At 48.1% G+C, this 9,563-nt stretch overlaps 3 protein-coding genes across 3 annotated transcripts; 2 read left to right on the top strand and 1 right to left on the bottom strand.

Annotated features, from left to right (window-relative positions):
* The first annotated feature begins 1,614 nt into the window (after window positions 1–1,614).
* On the top strand, window positions 1,615–2,989 carry LOC128731857 (ketimine reductase mu-crystallin). The gene is made up of 3 exons (XM_053825006.1): window positions 1,615–1,858; window positions 1,928–2,512; window positions 2,576–2,989. Exons 1-3 carry the CDS (start codon window positions 1,648–1,650, stop codon window positions 2,914–2,916), a joined length of 1,137 nt encoding a protein of 378 aa, XP_053680981.1. The 5' UTR covers window positions 1,615–1,647; the 3' UTR covers window positions 2,917–2,989.
* Window positions 2,990–4,134: 1,145 nt separating this feature from the next.
* On the bottom strand, window positions 4,135–6,599 carry LOC128731895 (testin). The gene is made up of 3 exons (XM_053825049.1): window positions 6,476–6,599; window positions 6,194–6,343; window positions 4,135–6,125 (listed from the first exon to the last, which is right to left on the bottom strand). The coding sequence occupies exons 1-3, from the start codon at window positions 6,597–6,599 to the stop codon at window positions 4,639–4,641; spliced, it is 1,761 nt and encodes a 586-aa protein (XP_053681024.1). The 3' UTR covers window positions 4,135–4,638.
* An 869-nt stretch (window positions 6,600–7,468) lies between these two features.
* On the top strand, window positions 7,469–8,952 carry LOC128730558 (synaptosomal-associated protein 29). Its single transcript, XM_053823626.1, has 2 exons — window positions 7,469–7,564; window positions 7,704–8,952. Exons 1-2 carry the CDS (start codon window positions 7,469–7,471, stop codon window positions 8,829–8,831), a joined length of 1,224 nt encoding a protein of 407 aa, XP_053679601.1. The 3' UTR covers window positions 8,832–8,952.
* Window positions 8,953–9,563: the final 611 nt, after the last annotated feature.

Below are 9,563 nucleotides of genomic sequence, written 5' to 3'. Positions count from 1 at the left end.
CCGATTTGCATCCTTCCCGAAGAAGTCCTTTTGCCATATTGACCACGACATGGAAGACAACTTATTACACATATAAAACACCACTGCATACCGGCTGTAACGGCTGCAGCGCCATTGTCCGATATCCCTTTTTGCTCCCTATATATATATTTATCTAACGTTTTAATCGAACAAAACCAAATTTACGCAATTCTCAACACACCACCCGCTTCCCGGTATATCACCGATCAGATTGCCTGTTAGCGTAAGCCTAACGAGCAAACTATAAAATTGTCTATACGCGTACATATTTATACATATATATTATACATTCATATACGTTAATGGTATGATATGATAAATCGATCGAACAAAACACGCTATCCGTATTTATTCAAGCTTTTTGAAGGGCCATTCGCCCAGAGAATCGAAAATGGATCATGTATTTGTCTAAACAAAAAAAAGCAACAAGAATGATGAATGCCTACACAAATTGTGAACACGCCGCCGCTGCGTTGTGTTGTTAGGTTTTAATAATTTCCTTCTTCCACAAGCATATCGTAGTTGGGAGGTCCTTCCCGTGTCGTTTTTTTAGAAGAGTATTTATGTTTCTCTTTCGTACGTACGTGTTTTGTGTTGAGTAGGAAAAGAAGCTCTAGCGGCTGTAGTATTAAACTATGGTGCGCGATCGACTAGATTAGGAGAATAGAAGAATGATCAAGCAAGAGTGTGAGATGAACATGTGCTATGGGATACGCGAAAAAAGAAACAACTTCCAGCCCACGATGGAAAGAGTTCGGTTCACCGTCATGCATTGGTCCGATGAGACGGTATAAACAAGTTAATTCATTGTTGTCTTACTTCTTACTTAAACTAGATTAATTGTACCGCCCCATCGAGATTCACGACACGTGGGTATGTCCGGACGTTGGATTGTCAGTTGAACATAAAATGGAAGGATTTGAATTGTGCTGGAATACTGGCCGCTCCTTTCGTTGTTACTTCCATTGCGCAGACAACAAGGAAGCGTAGGGTGAGATAATAATGATAGATCGCATAAAGCGAATGTCGGAAACGTAAGAAGAATGTCTTTGATACCATTATAGCTTGATGATAGCAAACACCGACGAACAAGTACACATAGCCTCTCTCTTTCTCTTAAAACCCATCGTACGTAGTCAAACAAACAGCAATTTTTATCATTATTTTTTTATTGCGATTTATTATTATTTATCGAATTGTTATAATAAAAAAACTACTCGAAAACAAACCAAACGATCGTTGAGCAAGGGTGCGTTGATGACGTGAGAATGGGAAGGCTAGTTTGAATCTACACACGTGGTCAGGTTTCCGACTTTGCTATCACGGACAGCACGGAATCGTGTTATCTGCCCAACTAACCACAGGTTGATGACTTCAATATGACCACTAGATAAGGCACGCAATGAATATGCATCATCTGCCGGCTGGCCGGATCATAGAACATGCGTTGTGACTCCGTGGTTTTTCGACGTCATACTGAGATAAAAAAAAAGTGAAAGCACATTTAAGTATATAAGACGCGTACGTAAACAACCCCAGAAGCCAAACTTCATTCGAGTGCTACAAAACTGGTTTGTAACGAAGGTGCAATCAAAACAAAACTCGCACAAAGTCGAAGTGGTAACGATGAGTAAGAATACGGGAACAAACACGCGATCGCGGCCAGCTTTTATCGATGAGGATCAAGTAAAGCAGCTACTCCGTTGGAATGAGGCTCGCTACGCCATCGAACAGGCGTTCATGTCCGTTTCGAACCAAGCCCGTGTTCCGTCGGGACGGTCCAGCGAGCAACCGATCAGCTCCCAGCCGGCTCGCACCTTCGTCCAGGCCGAAGGAGGTAAGTATAAGATTGATCTTTTGGCTTGGTGGTCCTGGAAAAACTGAACCATTTACGTCTTTTTACCAGGAGTTCTTCTCTGCATGCCCGGATTTGTTGGCCAGCATCGTCTTACGGCTGATACTGGTGATCGTACCTCGACGCTGGCATGCAAATTGATCACTAGCTTCCGTCGGAATGCTTCGATCGGATTACCCTCGATCAATGGGGAGGTGTTCGTGTTTAACAGCACCACCGGCAAGCTGGAAGCGATCGTTGAGGCGAATTATCTGACCGGAGTACGAACGGCCACGGCATCACTGGTGGCGACTGATCACCTCTTCTTGCGTCCTAATCGCGATCGCGCATCCAACATCCATCTTGGTATCGTAGGGTGCGGCTTTCAGGGCACGATGCACGCTCTCGGATTCGTCCACACGCAACCGATGGTCGTAATCCGTTCGATTCGATTGTGGAATCGGACACCGGCCAAGGCTAACCAGCTGCAGACGATCCTGGTTGAGGAAGCAAAGAAGACGGGCAGTACGTACTCGGTGTTCGTTTGCGACACCGTCGAGGATTGCTGTCGGGATTGCGATGTGATCGTGACGGCGACCGGTTCCAGCGAACCGCTTGTTTATCGTAGCTTCCTGAAACAAAACGTGCACATAAATGGTAAGTATGAGCTCCGCAATTAATAGTAAGCGAAGGTGCAGTGAGAGTTGGCTTTCTTTCCAGCCGTTGGAGCCGGAGAGTACCACCATTCGGAGCTTGCGCAGGACATCTACGACGATTGTCAGGTTTACATCGATCACTGGGAGGGTGCACGGAAGGAACTGGCCACGCTTCGGTCGAATATCGTCGGGGAGGTAGGAGAGGTCATTTTACGCGAGAACCCTACGGAAAAAGCTGCTCTGCTACCGAAGCCGAACGGTATCAGCGTGTTCCAGTCCCTCGGTATGGCCACAGAGGACGTTACCACCGGCAGGCTGGTTTACGAGAAGTATCTTCAAGGGATGAAGGCATCAGAAACAACGATGGAGGAGCATGTTACATTCGTTCCGGTTTCTACTGGTTGATTTTTGGCACGATTAAGTTTATGAATGGGTCTTTTTGTGGAATTATCCTGAATTATGGAAGCGTGAATAAAATACAAACTATCGAAGCTCACGTGTAAAATATTGTATTTTATGGTTTTCGAAAGAACAGCTAAACTCAAATATACTATTAAATATGAAACATACTATAAAAATGTATAACGTTTGACGAATCCATTCATTGGCTTTAGTTTTTATTCTACCCGAAGATTTCTAATATAAAAAGCATGAAAGACTTGAAATAATAAATGAAATAATTTAGTCAAACATAAGAATTTACAAACGTTTAATTTGTTTCATTAATACTACCTCCGAAAAAGCCATACACAGATCCTAAACGCTCGTACATCGTCCGCCAACCGTCGATTCCGAAAGCGCCATCGTCGGCTTTGATTTTCTTCATTTCGTCAATTTCGCCGCACGCGATAAACCTTCCCGAAAACCGACGATACCAACAGGCGCTCATGATTTAGGAGGCTGCCTACCAGCTCACCTTCGTACCATATACGTTTGTCTCGCTCGTCTTATCAGACGGTACTCCTCCCCCGCTTCGTTTATCTTGCGCTCTCACTTTCTCCACGGATAAGCCGGCGCGCCACCACCACTAGCTCGAGCGCGAATGGGACCGTGCGCGCACACTACGCCGATCGAAGTGCAACCTGCTGAGATTCCTGCGACCCTGGTACAAATGCCAGCTTTTTGGGGCGCCGGTTCGAAGAGGTTGAAAACGCGTTTTTGGTACTTTTCGGCGTAACGACGAGCGAGCGCGCGCATCTTTTCGGTTGCATTTCGCGCGGTATTTTGGGTTCGGGATTATTATTACTTAAGTAATTATAGGGTTGGCGATATTTTTGTATACGGTATTGGCTTGCTGCTGGGAAAACCGAATATGCTCGTCTACGAAAATTTCCACCAATTTTGGCTCTTTTGGTGAATGCATCTTGGAGCGTCTTCAGAACATGTGGGCAAGCTATAAGGACTTCAAAGGCTTTGACAAAGGTCCTTTAGGGCATTTTTCTCTCAAACGCTTAAACAGAAATGATAGAAGACACATTTCCCACGGCATGGAATATAATAAATAACACATAATTGGTATCAAATATAATAACACTGTTGTGAAATTTCGCTAATATTTGAGAAGACGTATAACATACACCGATCGTGGTTCATGTATAAAATATTGTACTTTATTGTTCCCGATAGGATGCACCATTAAATATGATAAATATTTCTACAAAAATGCGTGTGAGGATTCCTGGATTTACTTGAGAAATTATCTGTTGCGGAAAATACAATCTGCTGTATATATATTTAGTTGATATTTATCGTTGATTAATGTAGTGTGGTGTAAACAGTGCTTTAAAAATACCTCTCATAGTAAAATAGCATACTATTCTATCAAAATTCCCTAAATAAGAGCCACTTTATGTTCCTGTGGCTAGTACAATAGTACTAGCAAATTTTGTATCTCTCACTTAGCTGTATTGAATACTTCGCTTACAAAACTAGAGGCTCATGAAACGTATACCTTTCGACTAGGCTGCGAGTGGTCGACTTTTTGAAAATGTAGTTTCATCGTGATGAGAAATACAGGCATCTCTGGAATAGAACCGTAGAATGCGTCGCTCGAGATTACAGTCTCTCTCAGGTGCTATGGCAAATCGAACATACTGTTGTTTCGGAGCGGAGGATGGCGAGACTTGTTTAAATGTCCTTCGTGCATTGAGCGCTACAATACGGGCGGTTTTCTTTGACACAAAACCGTCCACCGATTAGCGATTTGCGGCAGTGTTTACCGCTACACAGGAAGCACTCCTTGTGCCAGTGAATTTTGTCCCAACCGACGCCCTGCTCGGCCGGACCAATGCACCGGTTGCAGGTGGCGCACGTCTGAGCGTAGTGGCCCTTGTAGCACGGAAGGCACAGTGGTTGAGCGGATTTCTCATCCATCACGTACTGCTGCCCGGCCAGCGGTCCATCGCAGTGGTAGCAGCAGAAATGCCGCACATGGAATGTAGCTCCTTCGGCGGCCGTGTACTCTTTTGTAAAGATCAACTCATCACAAGCCGCACAGCGGGGAATTTTCAAGATAGCGGCTAAATCACGTCCACAATACACCGCACCACCGTGGTAGAAGTAAACGAGATCGGCGAGCAGTTCACCACATCGATTACATTTGAAGCACTGCGGGTGCCAGATCGATTGATCGCTGTTACTCGCTCGATCCACCTTCACTGCCACCTCGCCGGTGTAGATGGGCAGCGTACATCCCGTGCAGCGGTTCGTTGTCATAGCAACGCCATCACGAGCCTGCTGTGCAGCTGGCATTTGATCACCATTTAGCACCAGTGCCCCCATCGGACCAAGCAGCTGGGCATGTGAAGGAGCATCTTCGCGGGGACTAACCGGAATGGAAGCAAATCCGGAATCACTGCTACCGGAAGGTGCGATGGAAGTGCCAGGTGCCGAAAATCCTTCACCCAGTGGTGCAACGGTTCCGCTTTGCACCTGTTGAATGTTCGGTAGCTTTAGGCGATCCGCAAAACGATCCATCTCTGCGCGGAATTTCGGATTTGCTTGGTATTCCTGGTGGAATTTCACAAACGCCTCTGGTACGTTGGATGGAACACTTGTGCCGTCGAGGATGGTGGCCGGATCGTAGCGCATGGCTTGTGCTACCATTTCCGAGCTGCTCATGCCCATTAGGTTCAGTTTGTACTTCATTTTATCGGATAGCACCTCGCTTGCCATGTAATCGGGACGTTTAGAGTCGCTCGGGTTCGAGCTAGCATTTACCGGTGCACCAATTTCGCTGCCTGATTCCGTGCTTTGGCCATGGAGCTGCGGCGGCTGTTGTACCACTGTGCCGTACTGCACTACACCTGCAGAATCTCCGCCGACGCGCATCACCGTTCCCTGGCCAACGCAGTGTGCTTTGATTTTCTCTACGTAATCGCTTAGCTGACCTGCTTCGTATGGCGTCAAGTTATGGCACAGGTTTGTATCGAGATCGTGCGCTGGCACCTGGAACTCGAGCTGCTGTTTACGCTTCTCGGCCGCTTCGCTGCCGACAATCGGAATGTTTTGCTGACCGAGCGTACGCATATAGTCCGACGCCAGTTCTGGTGTTACGTTCGGGGGAACCCATGCCAGCTGCACCGGCTTATCGGTAAGCTCGGATATTCGAATATCTACAATGAGTGTGTGACCAATTGATGAAGAAAATTTCATCATTTTCTTCCACTTCGTAAATACATACATGCCGGTTTGGAGCGAATGGCTCCGAGAATTTCAAACTGCGCCCAGCCGCTGACATCATCGTCGATGCAATCATGTTGTTCTTTGCGACACTTACAGTTGCGGCAAATTTTTCGCCAGAAATGTAAATCCAACCCCGGGCAGGCACTTCCTGTAATAAAAAGAGCACACAATTATGAAATCATGCAGAAAAGCTGGTTCTTTGTCTCAGCGTCAAGGCCACCCGAGATGGCTGCTTTGATTGCCTGCAAAGTGCATTGTTCCTACCGCTTGGTTGACTTACCGCAAGCATTGCACGGTGCTCCGTTACCACTTTCGTGACTTAGCTTTGCCTTTATCTGTTCACGGCGGCTCTCTAGCTTCAGCAACCATTCTGGTGCAGCAGGAGATTCTATACCCGATTCCATCACTAAACAGTTCCTTGCGTGTGAAACGATAAAACCAAACAAGCTCCAGCACGGATCGGCAGATGAGTCACACTCCTTCTTCTTCTTCGGCGAGGTTGTGCCACAATTCAACAAAGGGCTCCAGCTTCGCGGCTCTTTCCTAACTCACCCAGTGATCAAGTGCCTATTGGAAACTTCTCAAACTACTAAACGAGGTATGTGTCGATAGTTTCTCTTGCCTTTTTGTTAACAAACGCTTGAGATACTCATAATGTGTAGAGCTCACGCAGTTGTAAACAATTTACAGTTTTGTTTTGAAAGTGTTTCGAAAGTTTTGACATTTTGGCTGATGTTTTTATTTTTCTATCTCGACCATAACAAACAATTTTCATCGTCCTTTTCTTCTCGAATGCTTCCTCGTACGGATAGGCTAAGTTGTCTTAAATGTAACCTAACATTCAATTGATATTTTTTCCAAACGTTCGGATATTAAATAACACAAAAATATCCACAACCAAGGAAAAAAGGCGCAGCTATCGAGCTCTGCAGAAAACATTGTAAACGTGCGGTGACAGGAGGGACGATGACAGGCGTGGACAAACATTGATTCGCCCATCTCACTGGCGACAGGATAAGCAAGAGGAAAAAAGAAGTACAGATTTGGAGCATAAAAGATTGGGCGCAGAAAAACGCATTTCGAATTTTTGCAAGATAAGCTGCTATCGTTCCTGGTGTACAGGTGAAGGAAGCTCGGTGTTACTGCTTGCGCATCGGTTGCCACGCAGCACGCATCACAGCGTTGCAGAAAGCCAGCATTCCAGTGGTGGGGGTGGAATTTGGTCCAGCAATTATCATCGGTATCGGTACGGGGAGGGGGCGGTGATACGGGAATGTCCGGCCATCAGTACGTACCGAACCCAGCGAACCTGTTCACCGATGAGGACGACATTGACGATGAGCTATTTCTGAGAAACGCCCATCGAGCAGTAAGTACAAGTCGCCCCAACAAAGGGCCAGCCTGAATGAGTGATAAAGAAACGCAGCGCCGTGAAGGACACATTCCGATGTGGGGCGTGCTAACACTGATAAATGTGTGGTGCTTTTGTCTCTGTTGTGCCTTTTTAGGACGCGTACCTGCCAGCGGAGGATAAGTATGGCGTGTCGAAGGTGTCGGGGGCAGTCTACACGCGCCCGGATGTGTTGGGCCCCGCCGCTGGATATGAGGTAACCGGAGGGGGGCTGGCGTACGCTGGGAGCAGTGGCAGTGCTGGTGGTGGCAGTGTCGTCAGCGTAGGCCCCGGTGGCTACGTCATGGACATGCCGGCGGCCGCAGCGTACGGTGGTTATGGTGCAGGTGTTCCTAGCAAGCCCCTGGTGTACGGCAGTGGGGCGAACGTGTACTCCAGCCTCGGTCCAGACGAGGACGACGTTGCGGTGGACGACGAGATCGCACGCCAACGGCAAACGTTCGAGCAGCGGCGTCGTGAGCTCGAGGAAAGCACGCTACTTACGTCGCAACGGTGCCTTGGGGTGTTACGCGAAACCGAGCAGGTGGGCATTGCGACGGCCGAAGAGCTGCACCGGCAGCGCGAGCAGCTGGAAAAGACCAAAAAGCAGCTGGACGAGATCAATAACTCGCTGCGCTTCAGCCAGAAGCACCTGAACAGCCTGAAGAGCGTGTTCGGTGGGCTGAAGAACTATCTGTCCGGGCGGATGGTGGCCGGAGGGGGTGGCGCCGTTGGACCCGTGGCCGGTCCCGGCAGTGTCCACGGAGACCACGGCATGACGACGGCGGGCGGGATACCTCGGCAGAACATATCATCCCCGACGCCAACCGAGGAGGACGATCTCTATCCGAACCCGCAGGACTTCCGCATAGCGGACCCGTACTGGAACGCGGACCAATCACCGGTACCACCACCGCAGGGACCCGGAGACTATCACCACCACCATCATCCCCATCATCCGCACCATCCGCAGCACCTCCATCAACAGCAGAAGCAGCAACAGCAGCAGCAGCTGGCGAACGGCGGGGCCGGCGCTGGTACCGCGGGTGGCTTCAGCCACCAGCTCGACCAAAACCTTGACGAAATGCGAGGCAACCTGTCGCGGTTGAAGAACTTGGCCTTGGACTTGAATCAGGAAATCGACAGCCAGAACGATCTGATCGACGACATCTCGGATCGGGTGGAGGACGTGGACGTGAAGATCGGGAAGCAGAACAAAGACATGAACCGGCTGATGCGAAAGTAAGCGCAACGTGCGCATGTATATCGAAGGATCGGAAGGCGATCGTGTGACCGTTCGCGAGTGCCACGAGACTGCAGGCGTTTACAGGCGAGATATTATTAGTTACGAGAACCGGGTGGAGCTGATCGCCGACGTGGCGTTACGGTTCGAGGATCGTTGATTTGCTAGTTGTTGGAGCCATGCATGCTTGGTGGGTATTCTGTGTACAGTATTTACAACGTGTGCGCTGTCTCCGCTTGCGGGGATGGAGATAGAACGAAAAAAAAAAAACAGGGCGCGAATGTTGCGTTAATTCCGAGGACGAAATAGGTATCCGATAGTGTGCGATGAAAAAGGTTTTATTAGTTTAATTTTCACCTCACTTGCAACGTGCTAAATCGAACGCAATCGACCAAGGCTGTTCATGTTTGTTTATTGTTTTTTGTTTGGAAACGGTGATTAAGTTCTTTTGAACAAGATTGTTTGAGCATACGAGGTCGAGAAAGAGAGAGAGAACGGGAGTGGGTAGGTTTTAATTTAATTTACATTTCGAAGCTTCGTTATCTAACGCAATATTCTCCTCAGGATGGGACGGGTATCTGCCTGTTGCCGGGTTGACCTGGTGACCGGTGCCACCTAATCGTGCCGTCTATACTCGAAACGAACGCGAAAAGCGAATTGTTCTTGATTCCAATTTGACCAGTTACGACAAACGGGGAGCGGGAATTGCAGGGTTTGGGAACTCGACGGGAAGCT

Source organism: Anopheles nili, chromosome 2 (genome assembly GCF_943737925.1).
Source record: "Anopheles nili chromosome 2, idAnoNiliSN_F5_01, whole genome shotgun sequence".
Taxonomy (NCBI): domain Eukaryota; kingdom Metazoa; phylum Arthropoda; class Insecta; order Diptera; family Culicidae; genus Anopheles; species Anopheles nili.
Note: the sequence above shows the minus strand (reverse complement) of the source record. Positions and strands in the feature narration are given on the sequence as shown.

Excerpts from the sequence above, each read along its gene's own strand:
- LOC128731857 (XM_053825006.1), top strand. The coding sequence starts at position 1,648 with ATGAGTAAGAATACGGGAACAAACACGCGATCGCGGCCAGCTTTTATC. Across the intron at positions 1,859-1,927 it reads CTTCGTCCAGGCCGAAGGAG|GAGTTCTTCTCTGCATGCCC; the intron begins GTAAGTATAAGA and ends TCTTTTTACCAG. Across the intron at positions 2,513-2,575 it reads ACAAAACGTGCACATAAATG|CCGTTGGAGCCGGAGAGTAC; the intron begins GTAAGTATGAGC and ends CTTTCTTTCCAG.
- LOC128731895 (XM_053825049.1), bottom strand. The coding sequence starts at position 6,599 with ATGGAATCGGGTATAGAATCTCCTGCTGCACCAGAATGGTTGCTGAAG. Across the intron at positions 6,344-6,475 it reads AGCACCGTGCAATGCTTGCG|GAAGTGCCTGCCCGGGGTTG; the intron begins GTAAGTCAACCA and ends TTTTTATTACAG. Across the intron at positions 6,126-6,193 it reads CATTCGCTCCAAACCGGCAT|ATATTCGAATATCCGAGCTT; the intron begins GTATGTATTTAC and ends CACTCATTGTAG.
- LOC128730558 (XM_053823626.1), top strand. The coding sequence starts at position 7,469 with ATGTCCGGCCATCAGTACGTACCGAACCCAGCGAACCTGTTCACCGAT. Across the intron at positions 7,565-7,703 it reads TGAGAAACGCCCATCGAGCA|GACGCGTACCTGCCAGCGGA; the intron begins GTAAGTACAAGT and ends GTGCCTTTTTAG.